The sequence below is a fragment of the Ictidomys tridecemlineatus genome, chromosome 4, assembly GCF_052094955.1.
Source record: "Ictidomys tridecemlineatus isolate mIctTri1 chromosome 4, mIctTri1.hap1, whole genome shotgun sequence".
In the NCBI taxonomy this organism is placed as follows: Eukaryota; Metazoa; Chordata; class Mammalia; order Rodentia; family Sciuridae; genus Ictidomys; species Ictidomys tridecemlineatus.
In genome coordinates, this window is record NC_135480.1 from 80,052,086 (window position 1) to 80,079,926 (window position 27,841).

The 27,841-nt window shown below is 34.8% G+C and overlaps 1 protein-coding gene across 10 annotated transcripts in view; it reads left to right on the forward strand.

The window, feature by feature from the left end:
• Positions 1 to 27,841, forward strand: part of Cep295 (centrosomal protein 295) — a 54,308-nt gene that overhangs the window by 17,383 nt on the left and 9,084 nt on the right. For 6 of the 10 annotated variants that reach the window (XM_078046869.1, XM_078046870.1, XM_078046871.1 and 3 more), the window contains 12 exons: positions 6,354 to 6,494; positions 8,747 to 8,930; positions 9,353 to 9,520; positions 11,860 to 12,081; positions 14,663 to 14,755; positions 14,909 to 15,012; positions 16,480 to 16,617; positions 17,026 to 17,123; positions 17,390 to 20,816; positions 22,031 to 22,208; positions 22,346 to 22,489; positions 27,595 to 27,747. In XM_078046869.1, coding sequence (XP_077902995.1) covers positions 6,354 to 6,494; positions 8,747 to 8,930; positions 9,353 to 9,520; positions 11,860 to 12,081; positions 14,663 to 14,755; positions 14,909 to 15,012; positions 16,480 to 16,617; positions 17,026 to 17,123; positions 17,390 to 20,816; positions 22,031 to 22,208; positions 22,346 to 22,489; positions 27,595 to 27,747 — 5,050 coding nt within the window. Of the gene's footprint in view, positions 1 to 6,353; positions 6,495 to 8,746; positions 8,931 to 9,352; positions 9,521 to 11,859; positions 12,082 to 14,662; positions 14,756 to 14,908; positions 15,013 to 16,479; positions 16,618 to 17,025; positions 17,124 to 17,389; positions 20,817 to 22,030; positions 22,209 to 22,345; positions 22,490 to 27,594; positions 27,748 to 27,841 lie in introns of those variants that run through there. The other 4 variants (XM_021734472.3, XM_013363710.4, XM_078046873.1 and 1 more) reach the window with 3 other exon arrangements.

Genomic DNA, 27,841 nt, shown 5'->3' on the forward strand with positions numbered 1-27,841 from the left:
TTTCTTTTAGCAGGTGCAGTATATCTAGTCTAATTCCTAGGTCTTTCATCTACCTTGAGTTGAGTTTTATGCAGGGTAAATTTCATTATGTATTTCCAGTTTTCCCAGCACCATTTGCTAAAAAGGCTTTTTCTTCTCCTATGAATGTTTATGGCACCTTAATCAAGTATGAGATAACTATATTTATGTGGGTTTGTCTCTGTGTCTTATATGCCTGTTCTGGTGCCAATAACATGCTCTTTTTATTACTATAGCTCTGTTTTATAATTTACAGTCTGATATTTTGATGCCTCTTACTTCTTTTTCTTTGCTGAGGATTGCTTTGGCTATTCTGGGCTTCTTATGTTTCCAAATGAATTTCATGACTGCTTTTTCTATTTCTATGAAGAACATCACTGGAATTTTGATTTGGTAGTCGTTTTAGTCAGCTTTTTCACTGCTGTGACTAAAGGACCTGAAGAACAATTTTAGAGGAGAAAAAGTGAATTTTAGGGCTTAAGGTTTCAGAGGTCTCAGTCCATAAACAGCTGGGTTCATTCCTTGGGACCTGAAGTAAGGCATCATGACAAAAGAGTGTGAGATGGAGGGAAGTGGCTCACATGGTGATCAGAAAGCAGAGGGAGACCACTTGGCACATAAAAAATATATACCCCAAAGTCTCACCCCCAGTGACCATCTCCTCTAGGCACACCTTATCTATCTTAAGTTCTCACCTGGTTAATCCCATCATGGAATTTAATTAGTGCTGGGGTTAAGGCTGTCATAACCCAATCATTTCTCCTCTAAACCTTCTTGCATGTCTCACACAGGAACTTTTGGGAGACATCTTATATCCAAACCATTACCATACTATGGCCATTTTGATAATATTAATTCTATCTATCTAAGAACATGGGAGTTCTATCCATCTTCTATAGTCTTCTTCATTTTCTTTCTTAGGTTCTATAGTTTTTATTGTAGAGGTCCTTTACCTCTTTTGTTAGATTGATTCCCAAGTTGTTTTTCTTTTTTGAGGTTATTGTGTTTAAGATGGTTTTTCTAATTTCTTTCTTAGTAGATTCACCATTAGAGTATAGGAAAGTGATTGATTTACGTGTTGATTTTTTTTTTGTATCCTGCTACTTTGCTGAATTCACTTATGAGTTCTAGAAGTTTTCTTTTGGAGCGTTTTGGATCTTCTGAATAATAGGATCATGTCCTTGGAGATTGTTTAAGCTTTTCTTTTCCTATTCATATCCCTTTAATTTTCTTTTCTTGCCTAATTGCTGTGACTAGAGTTTCAAGGACTGTGTTGAATAGAGGTGGTAAAAGTGAACATCTCTGTCTTGTTCCTGTTTTTAGAAGGAATGCTTTCAATTTTTCTCCATTCAGAATAATGTTGGCCCTGAGTTTGTCTTATATATCCTTTACAACTTTTGTTTCTTCTGTTTCTAGTTTTTCTAGTGTTTTATACATGAATGGATGCTGTATTTTGTCAAATGCATTTTCTGTATCTGTTGAGACAATAATGTGATTTTTGTGTTTTTTTATGTGGTGGAATACAGTTATTGATTTTTGTATGTTGAGCCAATCTTGCACCCCTTGGATGAACCCCACTTGATCATGGTGCTCTATCTTTTTATGTGTTTTTGTATGCAATTTGCCAGTATTAAGAATGTTTGCATCTGTGTTCATCAAGAGTATTGATGTAAAGCTTTCTTTCTTTGGTGTGGCTTTGTCTATTTTGGCATCAGGGTGATATTGGCTTTATAGAATGAGTTTGGAAGAATTCCCTCCTTTTCTATTTCATGGAATAATTTGAGGAGGATTGCTATTAGTTCTTCTTTAAAGGTCTAGTTGAATTCATCTGAGAATCCATCTAGTCCTGGGTTTTCCTTTGTTGGTAGTCTTTTGATGCTTCTTCAGTTTCATTACTTGAAATTGATCTGTTTGAATTGTCTGCATTCTCTGGGTTTGATTCCTTCATCTTAAGGATTTCTGATTGGTTGTTTTCAGAATCTCTATTTCCTTAGTGAAGTGATCTTTTACTTCTTGTATTTTTCTTGATTTCACTCCCAAATCATCTTTTACCTCATAGTACAGTTTAACTATGAACTTTTCTAAATTCCTTCTGACATTTCTTCCATTGTGGTGTCAATAAAGTCTGTTGTTGAGGCATTTGGGTTGTTTGGGGTGTTTTGTTCCCTTTTATTTTCATATTGTTTGTATGTCTACACATTATCAGTATGGTTATGACTCCTTTTTTTAAGTGAAGGACTACTTTTTGAACTTCTTAAGATCCCTGTATTGGGTAAATATCCAGAAAATGGCATTTTAATTCACTGTGTGATTTCTGCTGATCCCAATATCAGCCCAGCTTTAAACAATGCCTCTGAGCCTATTTGCTATAGTTGCTTCTGGCCAAGGCCTCAATATATTCAACCTTATAAGAATAAAAGTTATTGAAGTTGATCACTGCTGTTCCTCAAGTTCAGGTATATACATACCTATGGTAAAATTCTCTTAATTTTGCTTTTCCTTCTGTGCCTCCCATTTGTGCTGTGAGGAAATCTGGAACTGCTGCTTAGCTCATCTCTACCATCTTGCCTCTCCACATTATTTTGTGGTTATACAGTTTCCAAAAGGGAAATGGTCAGACCCTGTATGTCCTCTGAAGCTCACTTGCCATGTTCTTGTTACATAATCATGAAGAACTTTTGATAGTAAATTGTCTTTTTAAAAAATATCGGTAATATGAAAATGGTTGTCTTACCATACCATTGCCTGCATAGAATACTATGGTTTAAAAATAGTTGCCAATCTTAAGAGTGATAAATGATATATTGTTATTATTATAATTATTAATTCTTTGTAACAGTGGATTTTAATATTTCTGCTAAATACTTTTAGTCACTAGGAAAATAAGCTATCAGTAGAGTATTTGTGTGGAGTTTAAAATGCAACAAATGTACATTTTGGTTGACTGCTTAATAGCAAGTGTTAACCATACTCAGTTAATACCTAGCATGAATATCATCATCATAGAATGAACCCCTGAGAATTGAGACTAAATATGAGATTTATTTAAAAATTATACAAAATATAATTATGTTTTCAATGTCATTGTAATACAGGAGTAATAACTAGTCTGTTGCTAACTTGCCCTCTTTGTTTCTATACTGCATTTTTGCAGTTTTAAATAGATGTTTCATTTTAACTGAGATTGATGAAGAAAGATTTTTCTCCTGTCTTCATCAACATAGGTGATAATGTTTTATTAAGTCATTAAGCTTGCCTTTTTGATATTAGCTAGACCTCTTTCCTCTTCAATTTCTGGACTTTTTAAAGATTGGACCAGAAAGAAGTTAAAAGAGTTTCATAACTGTAGTACCCCAGCCAGAGCATTTTGTACTGATTAAAGAAGATGCTGTCTGAATATTTTCAGAATAGATTGATGATTTTACAGTTTTTATTCTGATATTTTATTGCTGCTTTACTCCCTCACTTAGGTAAAAATCTGTTCTTAAATCTTGGATTTAAAAAGTAACAACAAGCAATGAGCTTTGCTTTCAAGATAAAATCATCTCTGAATTTTCATCTGTACCTCACATGTATAATAATTTAGCATCTGCTCTGGAATAGAATGTTCTGATCTTAACAGCAAGTATAATAAAAAATTTGTGTATTATTGTCATAGATGTTTGAGTATTTTTCTTTTAGAGTTTTTTTTTTAATAAATAAACTGCTTTTGTTTGTTCAGTATGCCTTTTTAACTTATAAGAGTTGATATTGTGGAATTTTTTTGATATTCTGAAACAGCAGTTCCAAACCTTTGTATCATTAAATTTGTCTTTTGCTGTAAAAGAATAATGACATTAGCCTGCCATGCTCCTACTTCAAGTCAGTAATTCTCTGTTAGGTTTACTTATTCATTTTCAGTACACACCAATTAACAAAATATAATATGTTGGCCTTTATATTTCTCTCTTTGTCGATGAAAATTGTGTACACTTTTTCAAAATATGAGTCCAAAAGTACTTTTCCAGCCTCATCCATTATTTTGTTTTCTGATTTTTATTACAATATCGTATTTAATTTATCAGATTTAAGTATGATAGTTTGCCATGCTATCATACTTAAAAAGACTTCTATCCAAATAACTGATGGACAAGATGAAAAATGTATTTATTAAACTGCTTTACTTTTTTTTTTTTGCACTACAGATTATAACTCATGAAAAAATTTTTCAGAAAAATCTTTTTGAGTGGTTTTCATAGTTTAGCAAATTTCACATTTTTCACCTGCAGCCACTAAAAATGAAATCTAACAATAATTTCATTCAGATTTTTGTTTAAATTTTCTATAGGGGTCTGTCTTCCTAAAGTATTCTTGTAAAGCCTTGTTTTGAAATTTGGTGACTAAGAACAAAAATTGTTTGGGGATCATAAATTTTATTTTTTTTTCGGTGCTGGGGTTTGAACCTAGGGCCTTGTGCATGGTAGGCAAGAATTCTACCACTAACCTAGACCCACAACCTCCTTAATTAAAAAAAAAAATTATTGTTGCATTATAATTATATGTAATAGTGGGATTCATTGTGACATATTTAAACATGTACATAACATAATTTGGTTAATTTCATTTCCCAGGATCTCCCCTTTCCCTCTCCTCTCTCCCCCTGGTCCCCTTCAACTCTGCTAGTCTCTATTTTCTTGAGTCCCCCCCACCCATTTCTTTTTTTCCTTTTTTCTCTAACTTCTACATATGAGAGAAAACATGACCCATGACCTTCTGAGTTTGGCTTATTTGCTTGCTTGATATAAAGCTCTCAAGTTCCACCATTTTCCTGTAGATTACATAGTTTCATTTATGGTGAATAAAACTCCATTCTGTATGCCGCATTTTCTGAATCCATTCATTCATTGACAGACACCTAGGCTGGTTCCCATAATTTGGCTATTGTGAATTCTGTTGCTATAAACATGTCTGTGCCTGTGTTGCTAGAGTATGCTGACTTTAATTCTTTAGGATATATACCAAGGAATGCTATAACTAGCCTCCCTAATTATTTTCTCTTTAGATCAAGAATATTTATTGTTCATGTTATATGCTATTTGTAAGGTTTTCCGTTCTTAAAATTTTGGTTTACCAAAATTGACATTCTGCTTTTAATTCATTCTCAAGAGTCTGAAGAATTCCTAAGCAGTTTTTTTCTTGAAAATTTCCTGATCTCAAAGGAATAATATGTTTTCAAAGGTTATTTTTGTTCAATGTTTTGCATGTTATTACACTAAATAATTCTATGGAGATTAAACTTTTTATTCGTTTTTGTTCTGCCTCATATTATTTAGGTTTGCATAAATATTTACTCAAAGGTGAAAAATATTTTTATTAAACTTGTTTGTCCAGTATATTCTTTCTTACTAGTCATCAGTTTTTTTAATGTTTTCCCACTATATGAGAGTTTTTAGCTATACATATAAAGTTTGTTATTGTTTTGATTTATTGATAGAATTTCAACATATAAAATATATAAAGATGTTAGCCCTGAGCTAGAAGGCATGTTGGTTCACACCTGTAATTCCAGAAACACGGGAGACTGAGGCAGGAGGATCACAAGTTTCAGGGCAGCCTGAGCAACTTAGCAAGACCCTGTCTCCATATAAAAAATTAGAAAAGGACTGGGGATATAGTTCAGTGCCCTGGGTTCAATTCCTCCTTTGACCTGGTACATTTAAAATGGTTACATATATTGATCATGGTTTTCAGATAATACAAGTAAATCCAGGTTATATTACTATTGTTATGTTAATGAGATGGTGATTGGCTATACAGTGGCATAATAATTGCTATACATAAGATCTAGGAAGCCAGAATTTATATTAAAGTTAGTATTTTAGTTTTTCCTAGACCAAGCTAAGTAGCAGATGTTTGCTAAAAAAGAAAAAAAACCAGACAAATCCTTTTCTTTATATTACTTACATGACTTTGGATGTTTGTCATTTGGTTTCTTTATCATATTTGTGAGACCTTTCAACATTGTCATTTTAATGTAATTTTTAAACTTAAAAATGATGGGTTGGGGATATAGCTCAGTTGGTAAAGTGCTTGCATTGCATGCACAAGGCCCTGGGTTCAATCCCCAGCACTACCAAAAAATAAATAAATATGATGGAAAAAATGTGCTTGGATAAATAAACACTAAATACATGCTATTGATTCTTGTGGGCATTTAAAAATAGCTCTTCTTAACAGTGTAATTTTATGTAAGTAAAAAACATGATTATAAATTTTTTGCTGTTAAATTATTTTGTTTCACACTTTTATAAAAAATTATCTAAAGTCAATCTAAAATGTTGCTGATTGACTGCTAGCCAGATGCTCACTTGGCCGCTGAAGAAGAAGCTAAACGATTGGAAGAACTGCAAAAGCAGGCAGCACAAGAGAGAATGGAGCAGTTTGAAAAGGCACATGTACGGGGTTTCCAAGCCATGAAAAAGATCCATTTGGCCCAAGTAAGAATTAAATTGTACCTGTAATAATTACTACTACTACTGCTACTACTAATGGTACTACTACTACTGATAGGCTTATAATAGCATTGCAGAACTGATTAGTGAATGAGCTTAAAGTAAGGGGTGTGAAGGTGTTAAATATAGTTCTGATTCATGTGATTTGTTTCCTAACCTCCTTTGCCATCCTACTTTGATATCAGGTTGGAGTAGGCTATTTTCACTTTCAACGTATTGCTGTAAATATTTTACTTATAAATTACTTTTAAGTTCAGTCCAGAAATAGCCTGAGAAGAAATTAATCATTTTCCTAATTTAATAATTTGAATTGCATTTGTGCTTTATTGAGGATTCAATTCATTAAATATTTATTGAGCTAAGCACTTACTGATGTTGCGTAGTATTGATTAAAAGGTAAAGTCATGATCCTTGTTCTGAAGAAGTTTTGAAAAAGTGACTGTTGTAGACCTGCGAAATAGTATCATTTTAGCTTCTCTTCTGTCATACTTATTGTTCAGTTAGTGCTTATTTCTGAAATAGTATAAAAATTGTCCTGTTAAAAGCCTCATTTTATTTCTTGAATTTGACTAATGAGTTTGGATATTTTAAACACCCACCTTGGGGATGAATTTTTAAGCACTTATGTAGAAATTAAACACTTACCTTATGAAAGTTTTATTTGTATGGTTTGGACTAAATTATGATCTTTTCCCTTAAATTTTAGACTTTTGCCAACTGAAAGTGTATTATGACAAAAATAACTTAATGTCTAAATTATTATTATTATACTTCTAAGGCTTAAATCTATAGAAAAAAGCACGAGAAGCAATCATAAATTAAACACATTCTTTAATAAGAGCAATAGTGTTTAGTGGTTAGGAAAGTGGTCCCCACAATAAGTTTGCCTGAATTTACCTCTCTTCTTTACTCCTTGACTGTTTGATCTCAGGCAAGTTACTTAACCTCTCTGAGCTCTGTGTCATCATCTCTGTAATGAGGATTAAATGAGTTTAGTAAAGCCCTTAGAAATGTGCATGGAATTTCTTAAGCTCACAGTAAATGTTAGTGATCATGGTAATTGTCATTATAAATTAATATAAGAAGAATAATGTAAAGATTTCAAGGAGCCAGAATATTACACTTAATCAAAAAGTTTTAAATTAGTGAGGTGATTTGAATCATAAATGAAGAGAATTTGTTAATAATTTGATTACTTTTCAGATTTAGCAAAAAAAAAAAAAGTCATCTCCAAATGACATAATATTTAAAACTTTCAAAAGAATAAGGAATATGTATATATCATCACTGGACAACCACCTAAGCTGCAGACCTTCTCCACCTATTGTAAACATGTTTCTTTCATAGGAGTGGTTAAAGCTGTGTAATGTCACTGCTAATAAGAGATTTCCTTTTCCCTGTCTGACCCTTTTTGCTGCAAACTCTGTTGTGTTCTGGGGCCTTACTTCCTGCTGGAGTCTGTGGGAACTAGTATTTGGCCTCTGTCTGCCTCTCAGTTTAATCTTTTTGCCTTTACTCGCCCTTGCTCTCCATGTCTTAGCTATAGTGAGCTGTTCACTATTTCTGAATACTCCCTGCCTTCATCTCCACACCTGTGTGCTGCAGTTGTGTCCTCTTACTTGTACTTCTCCTTTACCCACTTTTATCTAAGTTCTCATCCCAAGGACTGAGAGTTCTGTCTTCATTCTCTCTCCTCTTTACCTGATACCACCGGTATTCAGTTAGATAACCTCATTAAAATGCTGTACTTAAACTTTAATATTAGCCACACCCCATAGATACATGCAGACTCCTTTAATCATGAGAAATGGTAAGCATGTGGAGTAAGAAGCCACATTCCACAGTACGGATCTTAGTGCTTCCTTAAGACAGGTATATTGAGAATTGGACCATAGTACATTGCAAGAGTTGTGACAAATTAAATACAAATAACTTCATGACTTCCCCCAGAAGGGAGAACTCTAACTGGCAGAAACTTTATGACCTAACCAGTACCACCTTCTCATAATATTAACATAATGCTAGTTGTTTGTTGTCTCACTACTAAGCAAAGGTTGAGTTTTTTTTTTTTTTTCCCTAGCATTTTTCATAGTAACTGACATTCAGCAAATATTTGTTGAATAGTAGGGGAGAGGATAGATCCCAGGCCCTCTTTCTCCCAGTTTCCTCACTTTCCTCTCACTGTTAATGTAACTGTCTAAAGTTTGACTCAGCTGTTTTAATCCTCATTCTTAAAGAATCAAGAGAAATTAATGAAAGAACTCAAACAGCTACAACAAGAGGACCTGGCACGTAGGAGACAGACTGTAGCACAGATGCCACCACAACTAGTTGAACTTCCATACAAGCGCAATGAAATGAAAGAAGACTGGCAGAGAGAGCTGGAATTTGCCTTTGAAGATATGTACAATGCAGACAGGAGTAAGATATTTTCAGCAGTGCTTTTAAATGTTTTGGTGCAAAAATAATATTTGTGATGATAAAGCAGTTTTTGTTTGGAAATGTTCTCAGTTTGAAAGAGGACTTCATATTTTAGATTTAAAAACTATGATGGCCTTTAACATTTTATGATCATCCAGGTGCAGTAGTTCATGCTATAATCCCAGCAACTCAAAGAGTCTGAGGCAGGAGGATCAAGAGTTCAAAGCCAGCCTCAGCAACTTAGGGAGGCTCTAAACAGCTTAGTGAGACCCTGTCTCAAAATACAATATAAAAAGGGCTGGGAATGTGATTAAGTACCCCTGGGTTCAATCCCTCATACCTAAATAAATAAGGTAAAATTTTATGTTCAAATTCTTTTTAATCATGTTGGAATGGAAGCATGTGTCTATTTTTCTTTGAAGAGGTGAAAGGAAACCTGATTTTGCACCTTGAACCAGAGCCTTTGCCTGATGTGACTGATCAGATCCAAGATGAAGAACTAGACCTTTCAATGGAACAAGATAATGCAGGTGAAACTGAGACCCTTCAAGGAAAAGAAGCTGAAGTAATATCTCCTAGTGAAATAGACGGTAAAAGCACCTTCTGAGCTGACTATTACAATATTTCACAGAAAAAAAAATGTGAATCATTTATCAACAGGAAAATCTGGTGTAATTTAAATACAAATAATTTCTAATGGAAATGTTGGCAAGATGAAATGATGTTTTCATATATTTTTCATTAGAGATCTGCGTCATATACCTGGTAGGAAAGCTGTTGTATTCATATGTATAGGTACTTTGGAGTTCTTTAGGTTATTGAGTGAAATGCTCAATTCTGAAGTCATTGGAGTCAGATTTCTTTTGTTTTTAGATTTTAGAAAATCATCCTTTGTTTAATTACTTCTGGGCACTTCATGTATAGTGATGAATAGCACAAAATTTCATCTCCTGAATTTTATCTTATCTCCAACATCCTTAACTTTATTTTAGTTTAGCTTAAAACTCAGTGTCTAGCAATAAATTTATCATTATCTCTTGCCTACATCTTATCTTCCTACCTTTCTTATATTAGTAATGGTACCACAGTTTGCAGTTACGAAGTCAAACCAATGGGAGTTACATTTAACACTTCCCTTTTCTACTTCCATATCTCTTTAAAGGCCAAATTCTTTTCATTAAATGGCCCTCTTCCCCCCCCACCCCCCACCCACCGCCATCTCTCCTGGTATTACCCTTGTTTAAAGCCATTGAGGCTTTTCTTGTCATTTGCACCCTACACTGTGGAGTAACCCTTTATGTAGGTCTCCTATTGGACTCTTCAGGTAGGGTCTCTAGGGCTTTATCCTTGTCTTCTTCTCTGCCAACATTGCTATTCAAACAAGTATAAGGTTGCTGTATTTTGGCTTTAGCATAAATTGGGTGGAAGATGGTTTCAGGGCTCATTTGACTTTCTAGGATTCCCACTTAAATTTTATTTCTGGCTTCTGCCAGATCAGCAAGTTCTTTAAAAAGATTTTTTTTACCATTTCATCTAGCTTTTTTACTTATTTTCATTTACATCTCTAGTTTGTCAGAATTGGAAGTTCTGAAGGGATAGTCACTCTTCAGTTCCTACAGATTCCATTTTAGGATGCTGACTTCATGTTATCAGATCCTTTCATTTTTCATAAAAGCAAGGGAACTGAACATTATGGTGTACATCTGTAGTACTAGCTGCTAGGAGACTGAGGCCTCAGGAGCGACTTGAACCCAGGAATTCAGAGCCATTCTGGGCAACATAGACCCTGTCTCTTTAAAAGAAAAAAAAAAAGTCATCTAGGAATTTCATTGTTTATTAAATCTTTATTTTTAAATTTTAGCAACTAATCCATATTTTTCAAAATGAATGGATCACAGACTGATGGTAATTGAAAGAAGATAGCCAGAAAAGATTACTCAAGTATATGATTTCCATGTTTTATGAAGTTGAAAAACAAACAATAGGCAAAACTAATCTGTAGCTTTGAGGTTAAAATAGTGGTTATTTTCACAGCATGTTGACTGGAATGGGTATGAAGACACTTGTAGGCTCTGGAAATGTTTTATGTAATGATCTGGATGGTGTTACATAGACATATCTGAAAACTCATTAAATTGTATGTACACTTAGGTTTTGTGCATTTTATTGTTAATAAGTTATAACTCAGAAAAAAATGTTCTTTAAATGTGGGTCATACAGAAATATAGTTGGCTAGTTTTCAACCTTTGTAGATATTCTTAAATTTTATTCCTTATTAAGCCAAAGAAATAAGTATTTGCACCACAATTTCCATAGAGAATTGTTAATTTAGTATTGAGTTTTAGCATTTTACTATCAGTCTATGTGGACAAATGTTTAAATTATTATTACCTTGTTTTTTGATAACCAACAGGATCTCTTTATGAAGGTAGATGGAAGAGAAAGTTTCCCCAGATAGTAACAAGAATAACTTGGGAGGAATTGATTTTTCTCTTAAGGTTATAAAGTGATGTTTTCTTCTGTAGCCTATGTTTGTGACCATACTATAGTGCAGAGTATATAGAACCTTACGGCATGTATTTCAAAAACTAACCTTACCCACAGGTTAATTAGGAGATATTCAGTCTGTCATCATTTAACAAGCATAATAAATACCCTTAGCTTAGAATTTGTGTTACATGCATATTGTTAGAAAATAGTTGAATTTTGGTACCTTTATTAAGTTGAAAAAAAATCATTCTTGTTTATAGAATTATGATTGGAATCAAGTAGCATTGTTGTATTACTGCAAATTGTAAATAATGTTGTGCTTTTAAGTAGAGATTATAGCAGTAAATGAACATAAAGATAGAACAATTTGACTGCATATGATAGATACTGAATAAGTTGTTTTTTATCTTTGGGTTTTTGTTCTTGTTTTTCCTTTTAGTCACTTTGGCAATGAAGACCCAACAGGTCCCTTCAAGAATTCTTTTTAAAAAATTGTTAAATAGGATTCGAAGCCAAAAATCTCTCTGGACAATTAAATCCATGTCTGAGGATGAGAGTGAAATGATTACGACTGTAAGTGAAATTGAGAGTAGAGCACCAACAATTGAATCAGGAACAGTTGCCAGTGAAGAAAGAAAATCTTCTGAGCAGGAACAAGGTGGTTGTCTCTACTAGATTTCTTCTTTGTATAACACATAAACCCTTCTTAAGTTGTTCAAAATTATGCTCAAACTTGAAAACTCAGACTAGAGGTCAAAATTAAGAAACATAATCCCAGTACTTGAGGGCAACAATCAAATGTTGAAAACCTTAGTGAATCTCTTAGACTACTTTTATTATATTATTTTGCTTATTTATTTATTTACATATATGTATTTATGTTTGCATTTATAAATTCCAGCGTAACTGATGAACCAAAATTAACCAGTCCCCTTTGCTAAGACATTTAGGCTGTCTCTCATTTTGTGTGTGTGGGGGGTATTTCTAGTGAAGTCTTTTTATTTCCTTAGGAAGAGCTTTTGAAAGAAGTAGCTCTTAATGAAAAGATAGGACTATGTTAAATACTTTTGAATGTGTTGTGGCTTTCTTTTACATTCCCATCAGAGATTTGGTTCCTTTTAAAGAATTATTATTTTTTTTTTGTAATAGATAGGCTACTTATTTAGTATGTTGAAAACTAAGATGATAATAGGTAAGTAAGATTTAGTATGTTTTTAGAAATTACAAAGATCATACTAATTATATCTTCTTCAATTATTAATGAGCAAATGAGATGTGATTAAATTGTATGAAAATGTTTTGCTAGCAGGGTATCAGGAAACCTTGAAATGTGTCCTTCTGTTGGCCTCTTCACTCCACCTTCTCTTGGTTTTCATTTCTTACTGGTTCCTCCTTTATCATTTCCTTCACTATTTATCCATTTAAATAACCACAAGACCTTACCTCCAGAGCTCTTTCTTAAATATTTTCTCTGTATCAAAACTCCCTACTTGGGAGGCTGAGGTAGAAAAACTCAGGTTCAAGACCATTCTGGGAAACCTGGTCTCAGTAAAATTTTTAAATGGACTGGGAATGTAGCTTGATGGTAGAGTGCTTGCCTAGCATGTGCAAGGATCTGTGCTCAATTCCCAGGATCAAAAAATAAAACAGAACTCCTTAGTTGATCATCTATATACTAATGTCATCCAGAGAGCATGTTTCTGAGCTTGGCCTCCCTTTGAATCCAACTCATTTATTTGACTATTTGACATCTTCCCTTACATATCTAATAACATCTTAAATTTGTTCCAAACCAAACTCTCATATCCTCCCTTACCCTATACCTGTTTTTCATATAATCTTTCACAGTTTGATAACTTGCAATATTTTAATTCCTTTGATACAGCCAGAAAGCTAATGTTATTCTGGTTTCCTTTGATCGTATCTGACATATGAAAGAATTCAGTGAGAAAGAGGGCTTATAAGATCACCAGAGGGATTTTGGCATCTAAAAGATGGCTAGAGTAAGGACAGACCATAAAGTTATTACAGGGGAGTGACCAGAGAAATAGAAGAGAATGGGGTTTTGAAATCTAAAACAAAGGAACCCTAATAGTCAGTCCATAGCAAAGTTATTTCAAAGGGGGCCCTGTTTGGGTAGGCTTTCTCTGTTCTTACCTTGCTTCATTCCTCCACTTGCCTGACTACACCCCAGGCACATGGGTCTCTTTCAGTTCCTTGAATGAGTCAAGTTGTTTTTATCCTCACAAGGCCTTTTATACCTGCTGATCTGTTTGGATAGCTCTCTTACCTCCCGACATACTTTACCTGACTGATTTTTCCTCACCTTTCAAATTTATGCTTAAAGGCCATTTCCTCAATAAATCATGTCTGATCCATTAATTTAATATTATCTTTATTATATAGCCCCTCATTTTCCTGACAGTGCCAATCATAATTTCTACCTTTATAATTTTTTCTGTGATAATTATGTTTCTAATCCCTCAGTCAACCTGAAAAACTTCATTGAGGTCTTTTCTCATTCACCATGTCTCCAGCTTCGAGCATGTGTGTGGATGCCTAATGAAAAAAATGAGAAAGTAAATGAGTGCTTCATGCAGAGTGTTGGCTACCCTTATATGATAAAAATACACTGCTTTAAATTTCTTCTCTGCTTTGGTTTTACAGTTAATAAAAAATTCTAGTTTGAAATGCATCAAAGATCCTGATATTTCTTTATCTTCTCTTTTTTAATGTTGCTATCATGCTTATTATTCTGTTCCCTTTTATGCTTTTCCATTGTATTTGAAAACCTTGCCAGCATACCTTTTCAAACAGTTCTTCACTTTTTCCTTTTTCTTACATTTAGTCTTTCATTTGTCTTGTTATATTAACTTTGAATAATACAAGTGGATACATATATAGTCATCAAAAAGTGACTGGATCTTAGCCAGGTGGGGTGGGACATGCTTGTAATCCCAGTGACTTGGGAGGCTGAGACAGGAGGATTGCAAGTTGGAGGGCAGCCTGAGCAACTTAACAAGACCCTGTCTCAAAATAAAAAGGGTTGGGGATGTAGCTTAGTGGTAGAGCATCCCTGGGTTCAATCCCTAGTGCCAAAAAAAGATGATCAGATCTTTAAGTAAGACGTTCAGGTAGACCAAAATTGAATGCTTAATCTGAGTGTAGATTTGTGTTAGTTTGCCATCTTTAAGCTTGACCTGATGATATAGTCATAATATCAATGATACTGTCTATTACAGTTGTTGGAAGTGACATACTGACAATTGAGTCTGGACCACTTAGTAGTGAAGACAAATCACTTTCATGCCAAACAGATGCCAGAAAGGAAGAAGGTATTTTTTTCCCCACAATTCAGATTAAACTTGTTTAACTCTTCACATCTTTTCCCAGTAAAATTACATGTAATAAATGAATGCAAGGGTATTAATAGCAGTGTCAAAATTCTAAATTTTTAAAACTTATTTTTGTTTTGGGGATTCTCATAGAAACAAGTGCAGTTCCATCTGTCACAACTCTAGCTCAGAGTTCAGTTCTACTTCATCCTCAAGAAGAAGCAGTCAGAGTTAGAATGTCAGCAAGGCAGAAACAGGTAATTGAAAATGTTACTTTTACAGTTTTTCTTCTCCTAGGTACTCTAGCTTTATTTGACCCATGTAATTTGTCTTAATATCTGGCTGGTTTTGATGTCATGTTTTCTACCTTGTGATACACACACTAAACTGATAAAATGCATTGTCTTTACTTGTGCTATTCATTTGACCCTTACTGTGTCTTCTTTGTATTTTGTGCTTTGTATACATTTTATATTCCCTATGAAATCTATAAGGTTTTTAAAAAGGGAAATTGTTGTCTTTAAAATAGTTTATTTTACATAATTTCTGATATAATCCTTTGTATAGAGTAAGTGCTTGATAAATATTGATTTAACGAGTCTTTGTCATAATATATTAGATGGGCTTTGTAACCCTCCAAAACTTTTGAAAAGTAGTATTAAGAGGAAAAATTTCAAGTTCAACCTCCTTAACTGTAAATTTGGTCTCTATTCTACTTTTAATAAGTGATTTTTTAAATACAGATTACCTTGAAGGAGGCTAAATTATTCCTAAGCCAGTTTATAGGTATAGTTTTTCAGAGCTGGGGAGTGAGAATTCTATGAGTTGGTATTTATTCTCAAATATTCTAGAACAGCATTGTCCAATAGGACTTTGTGTGATGGAAATGTTCCACATCTGACCAATGTGGTAGCTACAAGCCCCTTGAGCTGTGAGTCCTTAAAGCGGCTAGTGCAAGCTGAAGTATTAAATTTAAAATTTTAATTTTAATTCATGTAAATGTAAACAATGATGTGTATTGACAATACAGTTCTAGAGGTGCTATGGAACTATCAACCATATAAATTCAGTGGATCCTAAGTGAAGGAAAGTAAGACGAGGACAGGAACACCACTCTATATAGCCACTATTGCCTGATTAGGTATAAGTAAAGTATTAGATCGAAACATTCCTCTTTGCAAAATACATCTGTGCCTTTTCCCACTTTTTCATTCAGTATTTTGTGTATCAGGAACTTTTCAAGGTGGTACATTTGACAGGCAACAAAACAGACTAGTCCTTTGGCTTCTAGATAACTTCTCTCTTAATGGGTATTCCTGAGAAATCAGAGTGCTATGGGGGTTTCAATATTTAATTTCTTCAGTCATTTATACTGGGAACAATATAAAATTAAAGATGTAAAATAGAATTTGACCACACTGCTTGCTGCTTCTCTGGAGGAGGTTCTTTCAGTGGCAATCAGGCTCTCCTTGTACTCCTATAAAACAGAATAGTTAATGTGTTTATTCCTCCTTATGCTTTACCCTTCTTTTCATTTTTTTTTCCCTCCTTTCCCATCTTATACTCCCACCCTTCCTTTGACAGTGCCACTAATAGATAAAACACCAGTTGTGGTCAATAGGTATTCTTGGTGATGAGAACTATTTCTTGTTACTGTAATACATACTAACTTTTCTTTTATATGAGTTTGTTGTTAATAGACCAATAGTATTTTTATTACCTAGATAATGGAAATAGAAGAGCAGAAACAAAAGCAGTTGGAATTACTTGAACAAATTGAACAACAGAAGTTAAGATTAGAAACTGATTGCTTCAGGGCTCAGCTAGAAGAAGAAAAAAGAAAAAAAGCTCAACACTCTGGGGTAGGATGCCAGAAATCTTGTCACTGCATAAATCATTGGGGGGCAATATTGAAAATATGAACAGTCCTAGCATTCAGAAAAGTAAAATGTCTAATTGTTATATATTTAATAATGTATATATAAAAAGTGTGTACCAACCTAATGGCTCTCTGCTTTTAGTTTCTCTGGGATGCCAGCATAGACATGACTATGACTTGTGTGTCGTGTATATGTGGAACTTTTGAATTAAATGAAGTAATTTGGTGATTACTTCATTTCTTACTTCTTATAAAAATGTCAGTCTTTTTATTAAAAAAGAATATAAAAAGCTATATGGAAATCTACAACTATAGAATTTGAGTTTATATAAGATACTTTAGTGTTTGTTCCTGAATTTGCCTTTTAATTAGTAGCTCTGTCTTTTCTTAGGTTGGCATTGCTTCTGCACCATGCACTGTGGTTGCTGATGACAACAGTCATAGGCAGATGATCCACGACTATCAACAACAGCTTTTACAACAAAACAGGTATTAGCTAAGGTATCATTTCTATGTGACAGTAAGCTCCATCTTTGGGATTTATTATTTGGTTTATATGAAGATCTAATTGGAATTCCTTTAGCATTCTTCTAAGAGAAGTATAATATTGTTCCTTTTCCACCATGATTATGACCAACCCTAGATTGCTGTTTTTTTGTTGTTGTTTAAATGTAATATAAAAACACTTGAAAATGTGGGGCTTTTTTTTTTTAACTAAAAAGTAATATTAATTTTTGTTTGTTTGTTTTTGGTAGGTTACATAGGCAATCTGTTGAAACAGCCAGGAAACAATTACTTGAATATCAAACTATATTAAAAAGAAGGTACCCATCCACATCAGCTTCATCATTGATTTCTGATCCTATTATATCAGTACCATCATGGAAATCTGAAAAACCCACTGCTGTATCAGAGCACTGGGATCAAAGTCAGAGTCATAACAAATATCAACCTATGCAATCCATACAGTTCTCAAAATTAGAACAAGATCATATTCAGGTACTGAGACAAAATCACTTTCCACAAGGACAGGTAAAAACAACAGAAATATTAAGCACTTCAGATGTTTTAGCCAAGCAGTCTTTGGAATCACAAAAATATCTAAGACAATCCTCTCAGACTGAAACACAACAGAGTGACTATGAATTGATCCCTAAAGTTTCTCACATACTTTCAAGAGCTTTGTCACATGATAGGCCAGTGGAATTGCAGGATACTAGAAAAGTATCTAAAACATCTATGGCAACAACCTCTCAGACTTTAGATTCCCAGCAAATATTATCAGAGAACAGTGAAAATTTATCTTCCAGGCTAACTGAAACTTCTTTATTCCTACCTGAGGGCTCTTTTAGTATTCCTCCTGTTAAAGTTGAATCTGGAAAAGTTCAGGAAACAGTGAATAGAAGTTCAGTTTCTGTAAGTCATTCTGTAATCAGCCAAATGCATGATCGACCGTTGTCATCCCCAGAGACTATCACAGCCCAGCAAGATAATTTGAAGTCTCTCCAGAAACAATTAGAACTACAGAAGGAAGTCCTTCAGGCAAGACAGGAAGCTCAGGAGCAATTGCTTTTGTCCAAACAGAAAGAATTGGAAGAGCAAATTGGACGCCCTGTATTCCTCCCAATGGTAACTCCAGATGTTTTTACTTCACTGCCTTCTGCCAAAGCTGAATCAGGGAAAATCCAAGAATCTTCTTCAACCAAGAATACTATTGCACTTTCCTCAAGTGATCCTGTCATCTCAGACCTTCAGGATAGGCTTTTGAGTTTTTCACAACCTATCTTATCACAGCAAAATAACTCTAAACTTCTCCAAGATCAGTTGAATGTTCAAAGGGATAACCTTCAGGCTAGACGGGAAGCCCAGGAAGTCTTATTCATACCTAAGCAAAGTGAGTTAGATGGAAAAATAAGTTATGCACAGGCCGAGCCTTCTTCTCTGCCACATCAGGTAACTGAGCATGCACGTTCTCCACTACCTTTTGCAGATAGAAAATCTGGGAAAATCCAGGAGCAGCAATTCTCCAAGAGTGAAAAAGGACTTCTCTCAAACCAATCTGAAATCCCAGAATCTCAGGATGGGTTTTCAAGTTTTCTACAACAGTTCCGACCTCTGCATGATAGTTTAAAGTTGCTCCAAGAACAGCTGACTACACAGAGGGATACTCTTCAGGCCAGACATGATGCTCAGATGGACTTACTTTTCCACAGACAAAGGGATTTGGGGGATGATAAATCTGGGCAGGTGAGTTCTTCATACTCAACAATGGTTGCTCAACATTCAGATGACTTGCAGGTTTCTGCTAAAGCTGAGCCTAGGAGAGTTCAGAAACTTTATTTATCTGAGGAGGAGAATATAACTCCTCCTAGTGATTTGATGATCCCAGCTCTTCAGGATAAGTCTCTCAGTTTTCCATACCATATTCTGCCACGACAAGAAAATTTGACAACATTCCAGGAACAGGTAGTACTTGATGCTGGACAAGTAGTACAAACTCAGGAATTTGTACCTGAACAAAATGAATTGAAGAGAAAAATTTCTTCTAAACAGACTGGTATCTCTTTACCTGTATCCCAGGTAGCTGAATCTGAAAGATCACAGGAGTTTATGTCAATTAAGATTGACAGTACAGTTCCCTTAAGCCACTCTAAGATCCCAAGATTTCAGGAAAGATTTTTGAGAATTTCAAAACATATACTACCTCTGCAAGATAATTTGGAGGAGCACCAAGAATGGCTAGACACAGAGAGAAAGGATTTTCATTTCAGCCAGAAAACCCAAGAAAATACATCTTCTGACCAGACTGGCTTGTCTTCCTTCACACCCCAATTAAGACAACTTTCATTTACTTCGTTCGCCTCTGCTGACTCTGTTACAATGCCTCTTTCAACAGATAGTGATAGTAAAGTTCCCTCCAGGCATTTACAGATTCCGGAATTGCAGGATAGACTTTTGAAGATATCACAACTTATCCAGCCTCAACGAGATAATTTGAAGGCAATTCAAGAACAGTTGGCTACACAGAGGGAAGCCTTCATTCAATCTAGACAGGAAGCTCAGAAAGAAATGCTTTTAGATAAACAGAGTAGGTGGAAGGGAAGGATGTCCCCTGAGCAGGTGGGGACCTCTTCCTCACTACTGCTATCTTTATCTCCTACTGAATCTGAAAGAACCCAAGAACTTTGTCCAACTATCAGTGATAGTATAATTTCCTCAAGTCATTCTGAGATGCAAAAATTGCCTGATAGGCTCTGGGGTTTATCACCACCTGTTTTAACTCAACAAGATAATTCGATTGTACTTCAGGAACAGTTGAATGCACAGACAATTTCCTTTCCTTCTATTGAGAAAACTCAGAAAGAGTTTGTGTTGCCCAGACAGTGTAAATTTGAGGAAAAAGTATCTTTGAAGGATTTTATCCAACCTCACCATGGTGATATGAAGGTGCTTCAACAGCAGTTAGATACACAAAGGAAAGTCATTCGATCTGGACAGGAAGTCCAAGAAGAACTGCTTTTGCAAAGATTAAGTAAATTGGAGAAAAGGGTATCATCTGAGCAAATCAGTTCCTCTTCATTCCTTTCCCAGGAAACATTGCCTGCTGCTAACTCTGAAAGAATGCAAAAATCTTCTGCCACCAAAATTGGTGATACTGAAACCGTAAGATCACAAGACAGGCTTTTGAGTTTTTCACAACCTGTTCTGCCTCAGCAAAATAATTTGACAGCACAGTTTTACCTAGAAAGGAGCATGGTAAATTCTAATGAAAAACCTCAGGAAGAACTGCTTTTAAACAAACAAAGTCAGTTAAACAAAAGTGAATATGCTGAGCATGACCTCTCTTCTTTGTTTCAATCTAAGGAATTAGAGCATTCATTCATTCCACTACCTTTTGCAGAAGCTAAATCTGAAAGCATTTGTGAATTGTATTCACCTAAAAATGGACATGCAGCTCCTTCAAGTGATTCTACAATTCCAAGATTTCAGTCTAGACTTTCACAGCCTGTCTTAGCACAGCAAGATAAGATGGGTCTTCAGAAGCAGATGGATCTACAAAAAGAAGTTCTACAATATAGCCAAAAAGCCCAGGAAGAATTGCTTTTACAGAGACAAACAGCATTGCAGCAGCAGATCCAGAAACATCAGGAAACTTTGAAGGATTTCTTTAAGGGCAGGCAGGTATGTTTTAAACTTAAGAATTAAACGTTGGAGACAGGAGTGGTGGCGCACACCTGTAATCCCAGCAGTTTAGGAGGCTAAGGCAGGAGGATCGTGAGTTCAGCCTCAGCAACTTAGTCAGGACCTATGCAACTCAGTGAGACTCTGTCTCTAAATTAAAAATATGTAAAAAGGGCTGGGAATGTATGTGGCTTAATGGTTAAGCACCCCTGGTTCAATCCCAGGTACCAAAACAAAACAAAAAAACAATGCAGGGTAAAACCTCACTCAGTTTTGATCCTATACCAACAAGTTTTTAGTTACTGAGAATAAGTTTTGATCTTAACTGTGCTGTAATTTCCTACCCTACACATTGGAAATTAAAACAAAAATTGATCAATCTTCTGTGGTGATTATGAGATTATTTGAAACTCAACCAATTTAAATGCAACTATCACAAAAGAATATAGATTCTTATTTGAACGTTTGTTATAGTGGGTTTTAAACTCATCGTAGATTAAAATTGTAAAAATAAACTGTTTAGCAGAATTTTTCATCGGCATTAACACACCTTGTACTCCTAATGTATAACACTTTGTTGACATTTATATATGGATCAAAATCAGTTCTGTCTTCTTCCTTAAGGGACCTATTGACTGACTTTTAAGCTGTCATGATTTTAGGCTGATGGAGAGCTGGACTTGGGTTTGAATTGTTGACAAGACTGGCATAGTCACTCAAATTCATAGTTTATCTACATGGGAGTTGAAAATGTGCTTTCCTAAATATGAATGTATCCATTTTATTTTAAAATGCTACTTCTTAAACCTTATTATTTAGTATAAATAGTTCTACAAATCCTTGATGTTCAAGAGAAGCTTGAGTTGAGTGAGTCCAGGAGCAGTTAAGTCCTAGGGACTTAATTTGTCATTTGGAGGAAAATTAATGGGAAAGAAAAACAGAGGAGGATACCCAAGTATAATCTCTTATTGAAAGGAACAGTGAAGGCTTAGTTTTAGTTGGATGCTAAGCATGGTTATATTTTTTAAAAGGAATATTACCCTTTTAATATTGGAAGCATATCTCTTTTTTAATCTGGAGAAAATTATAATAGTATAAGTGATGGAACTATTTACTTGAGTTTCTAATTTAGAAAGAAAAATGTAAATATAAGGAATTCTTCTCATAATTCCTCCACTTTTGTCATCCCCACCACCATCTGCCCACTTTTTTAGGCAAGTAAGCTCTCAGTCGAAAATGTTTTAAAAACACAGGAGATGGAGCAGCTCAGAGAATGGCTTCCTCATATCCAAGACTTAACAAGAAATGATCAGCAAAGCATTAGAGATGCAGATAAGAGCAACTCTGATGATAACTGGTTGTTTTCTGAAGATGGTAGTGCCAAGCAAAGTGGTAAGATAATTGCATTTTATTGTAATTATTCTACTGATTATTCTTTGCTTTCATCCCCTGAAGTTTCCTGGTTGTAGAAAAATTTACAGTATGTTAATAGATTTTCATTGTGCCTAACTTTGTCCTTGATGTGATAGGTGAGCACCTGGACAAAGAACCAGGTAGAAGAACCTCAAAGCCACCTGTAGCCAGAGTTAAATCTGGATTAGACTTAAACCAACATGAACTTAGTGCTATACAAGAAGTAGAATCTCCACCTAGTGGCAGAACTTCTATACCAGGTAAATAGATGGTTTGATAAGATAAAAAGATATTTTCATGGTTTGTTAGTTTTCTACCTTCTTTGAAGATGCTAATATTTAGAGACTTAGTTGTTGAGTACTTTTGAAAGGAAAAAACTGATTTACATAAGTAGTATTTATGTAATAGTATTTCTTGGACTTAAAGACATGTGGCATTGGGTAACCAGTGTATCTGACATGTGAGGGAAACAAATTTACTGCAGACAAAATTCTTTTGATATTCTGTTTCTGATGCTCTTTATTCTCTCTGCTTCTGAACTTGTCTGTATTCTAAACTTGTTTCTTGTTTGTTTTCTCTTTTCCCTTATCACTTTTCTATTTTAGTGTTTTCACAACTTTTTTCCTATGTCTATTGCAGGATAATTATTAACACTTAAAATCCTGGCTTTTATGACAATTAGAACAGATGTATTTCTTCACCATACTTCTTCCTACATCCATTTACCTGGAAATATTCCTTTCTGCAATATTTTGTGAGCAGTCCTATCTGAATTTCATAATTATTTTTAGATTTTAGACTCACCAAATAATTTTTGTGATCACATTTATCAAGGCAAATCTTTTAAGGAGGAAATTGGCATCTTTAATGATAATATAATTAAATTATATTATCTTTAATGATAATATAATTAAATTAATTAACACTAGCTGTTTTGGTCTTCAGCCATAAAGTATTGTGTCTTCATTTCTGATTGTTTGGAAGAATTAAGGAAGGTAGAGAGCCAGAGTAACCCCTTTTTTTAATGCTTTATTAGTATATTAAAGTTACACATAATAGTAGGGTTCATTTTGACATAATCATACATGTATAAAATTTGATTTGCTCCATTTGGTCCCCAGTGCCTTCTCTTTCCTCCCCTTTTTTCTCCCCACTATTCTCCTTTCTTTACTCTAGTGGTCTTCCTTCTATTTATCTGCTTATTTTTATTATTGGTGCTTTATAAATACACATAAAAGTGGAATTCTCTATGGCATATTTATACATGCACATAGCATAATGTTGTCAAATTTCATTCTGAATTTCTCCCATTTCCTGTCCCTCTTCCTCCTCAATCTCCTATCCTTATGATATTGATCCCCACCCCCCTGCTTCCCCATGAGAAAAACATTTGATTCTTATTTTCTGATTCTGGCTTAATTCACTTAGCACGATATTTTCTATTTTCATATATTTACCAGCAAATGCCATATTTTCAATCTTCTTTACACTGAGTAAAACTCCATGTGTACATAAATGACATTTGTTAATCCATTCATCTATTGAAGGGCACCCAGGCTGATTTCATAACTTGGCTAATGTGAATTTCACTGCCATAAACTCTGAGTGGCTGTATCACTATAGTATACTGGTTTGAATTCTTTTGGATAAATACCAAGGAGTGGGAAGATTGGATCATATGTGGCTTCATTCCTAATCTTTTGAGGAATCTCTACTGTTTATGGAGTGGTTGTACTAATTTGCTGTCCTACCAACAATTATGAGCTTATCTTTTTCTCACATTCCCACTAGCATTTATTATTATTTGTATTCTTGATGATTGCCATTATGACTAGAGTGAAATGAAATCTCAGTGTAATTTTGATTGGCATTTCCCTGATTGCTAGGGGAATTGAACATTTTTCATAAATTTGTTGGCCATTTGTATTTTCTTTTTTTGAGAAATGCTTGCTTAGTTATTTTGGCAACTTACTAATTTGATTTTTTGTGTGTGATCTCTTTGAGATCTTTATATTCTGAATATTATTTGCTTATCAGGAGTATCTGGCAAAGATTTTCTCTCATTCTGTAGGCTCTCTTTTCACATTCTTTTTTTTTTAATTTTTTTTTTTTAGTTATTCATGGACACAAAATCTTTATTTTATTTATTTTTATGTGGTGCTGAGGATCGAACCCAGGTCTCACACATAAGAGGCGAGCACTCTACCACTGAGCCACAACCCTAGCCCCTCTTTTCACACTCTTAACCATTTCCTTTGCTGTGCAGAAGCTTTTAAATTTGATGCTGTCCCACTTTTTAATTCTTGGTTTTATTTCTTGAGCTTTAGGGGTCTTGTTAAGGAATTTGGAGTGTTGACCCTATGTTTTTTCTTCTAGCATTTTCAAAGTTTCTTTCTGGTTTTATAAGTTTTTGATCCACATTGATCTGACTTTTGTGCAGGGTAAAGAATCTACTTGTATTCTTCACGTGGATTTCCAGTTTCCCCAGCACCATTTCTTAAAAAGGCTATATTTTTTCCAACATATATTTTTGGCACCTTTGTCAAGTGTCAGATAACCATAACAATTGGGTTTGTCTCTGTGTCTTCTATTCCATTGGTCTTCACATCCACTTTGATGCCAATACCATGTCCTTTTTGTTAGTAATAGCTATATAGCATAATTTAAGATCAGGTATTATGATGCCTTCAGAATCACTCAGAGTAACTCCTAAGAACCAATCCCCTTTCTGTTTTGGGTTTTTTTTTTTGGGGGGAGGGAGGAAGGATACCAGAGATTGAACTCAGGGGGCACTGGACCATTGAGCCACATCCCCATCCCTATTTTATATTTTATTTAGAGACAGAGTCTCACTTGCTTAGCACCTCGCTGTTGCTGAGGCTGGCTTTGAATTCGCAATCCTCCTGCCTCAGCCTCCCCAGCCTTTGGGATTACAGGCATGTGTCACCATGCCCGGCTCCTTTTCTGTTTTCTTAAGGAGCTTATAAAGTAATGATTTTATTGCTAGGCTTTGAAGTTTTTTTACTGTTTTGCATTATTTGACAAACCACAACTCTTTAGGAACTGATTAGTGCTTTCTATAATTCAGATTATGAGGAAGTGCTCATCATTGATTTTTATAACTTAATGAATCATGTTTGAAATTGCAAAAATGTCATCTTTTCTAAAAGGGAAATTAAGATAATCCCTTATCTCCATTCTATCTTCCAGCCTTCTTTTTTCATTAAATAGTGTCCACATTTCAAGTCTCAATACTTCTCTTATTGATATCTCCCAACACTCAATAAACTACCAAGTCTCAGTTCTACTCTGAACTCTTAAATCTGCCCACTTCTTTCCATTCCTGCTGTCACTCGTTTAATTCAGACTATCATTTTTTTTCTTGAATACCTGCTAAAACTTGCAGTGTCTCCTTATTTCAACTCTTGCTTTATTCCTGTTCATTTTCCAATGGCATATTCAGAGTAATCTCCCTCTTTTTCCCCACTTAAAACTCTGCAGTGGTTCCTGTTGATTGGAGGAATGAGTCTAAATTAGCTGAAGGCCCTGGCTTCATCTACAAGGCCCTTCATGATCTTGCTTCTTGATTTAAGCGCCTTTGTCTGATAAATAGATTTCTGTATAATGTCTGTCCTAACACTTCTTAATATAATTTTTTACATAGTTTACACTGTTTTCTCTGTTTGTGGAATATCTTTTAGTTGGAAGTTGAACAAGGTCAATCTTTTTTTTTTTTTTTTTGGTACCAGAGATTGAACCCAGAGGTGCCTTTTTAATATTTTACTTAGAGACAGGGCCTCGCTAAGTTGCTGAGACTGGCTTTGAACTCTAGATCCTCCTCCATCGGCCTCCTCAGATGTTGAGATTACAGGTATGCACCACTATGCCAATATAATAAGGTCATTCTTAACAAGAATGTTATTTTTCCCTAAGGAGGCAAAAACTGGTTTGGAGGAAGATAAAAAAGAGGTATTCTTGTTATGTACAAAGCAGTTATTAAAATGTCATGCGGACAGGGCAATTAGCAAAAAGTCCTGAAAGACTCCTTTTGGAGGCTGATAATAAAAATGAAGTTGATCTTCTAAATTTGATCTTCCAAAGTTGATCTTCCAAATTTTTTTCTTTTTCCTCTGTCGTTCATTTCTATTTCTTTTCTTTTTGCTTTCTGGGCAACTTTCCTTAACTCGTTTGAACTTTTCATCTCAATTTTTATTTTGACTATTAAATTGTAGTTTCCCAAAGGTTTTTCATTCTGTCCCTGTTCCCCCCCCCAACTCCAGCCTTTTCATAATATTCATTCTGTTTCATGGATCTAGAATGTATCTATTCTAAATATTTACAGATTTTTTCATGTTTGTTAGGGTTCTGTATTTTCTGTTTATCTGGAGTTCTTTTGCTTTCTCTGTCTGACATTTTAGAGGATTTCCTCTAGTGCTTTGCATATTTGAGTAGGATACTAAAAGTCCTGCTGGAGGACCTGTAGGAAAGGTATGCCTTTTTCATCAGAGACTCTCAACTTAATATCTGTAGTTCTTTTTCTTAAAAGGAAGATCCTGTAACACCTGCACAAGCCTTTCTATTGGCACTGGAGCCAGACCTGAGGAAGCTGGGTTGACAGTGCAGACTTTGATGCCTGATTCCCTCAGTGTGTCTGTCACTCCCACCCTTGCTTCATTTCTGTGCCTAATGCCCCTGAATTCAGAGTGTATTGAATACTGTTTATCTAGAAAACAGGCCTCATCTCGGGATGATGTTGAGAGATAGGGAGATCAGGAGACCAGAAGACCTAATTGTTCCAAGTATGTAGTTTTAAACATGATCCCTTTTTTCTCTTCCTGGACACATCTTCCTTTCACAATATTCTAGTCCGTTTATTTCCCAAGTGTTATCTGATTCTGCACGGTAGATTGGGTTGCTTCTTTAGGGTATCTCATGGGCCTCTGCTTGTTTTTATTTTTGTGTCAAAGTATAACAAAGAGATACACCAATTGTAAGGCTTTATTTCAGTGAATTACAAGTCACTGAATAACCATGTTTCTTTTACCCAGGTCAAGAACCAGCACATGAGAGAATCCTATGAATCCTTCCCTTTTGCCATCCTGATTACTTTCCCCTCTCTTCTGAGCCCCTCATTTGATGTCTTTCTATTTGTTGTTGCTATTTTTGAACTTTATATTATACCTTAAAACACTACTAATGTTAATAAGTTTTCCAGGCATTTTTCCTGTGATCAATAATGAAGTATCATCAATGTTAGGATATGGGGGTATCATTAGTTAATCTAAATTGTCATTTTAGTTTTAGCTAGCTCTGGAAACTTAAGCAAAAATTTAATGACTTTTTTTTTTTTTTTAATTCCTCCCAGGTAATCAAAATTTTTATCAAGACAGAGACCCCATGAGGGTCTCAATAAGCCGAGAACAAATTTTCTTTGGGAGCCCAGTGGCCCGTGTTCCAGTTGGTTGTCTTCAACCAGCTGTCCAAGAAAGTGTCTGCAGCATTGATGGTGATGAAACAGGTGAGAGATGAATATGGTGGTGTTGTGCTCAGGGATATGTGGACTAAATGATATTTATTGTAGGGTGATTTCTAAGATGATGAATAACCTCAGT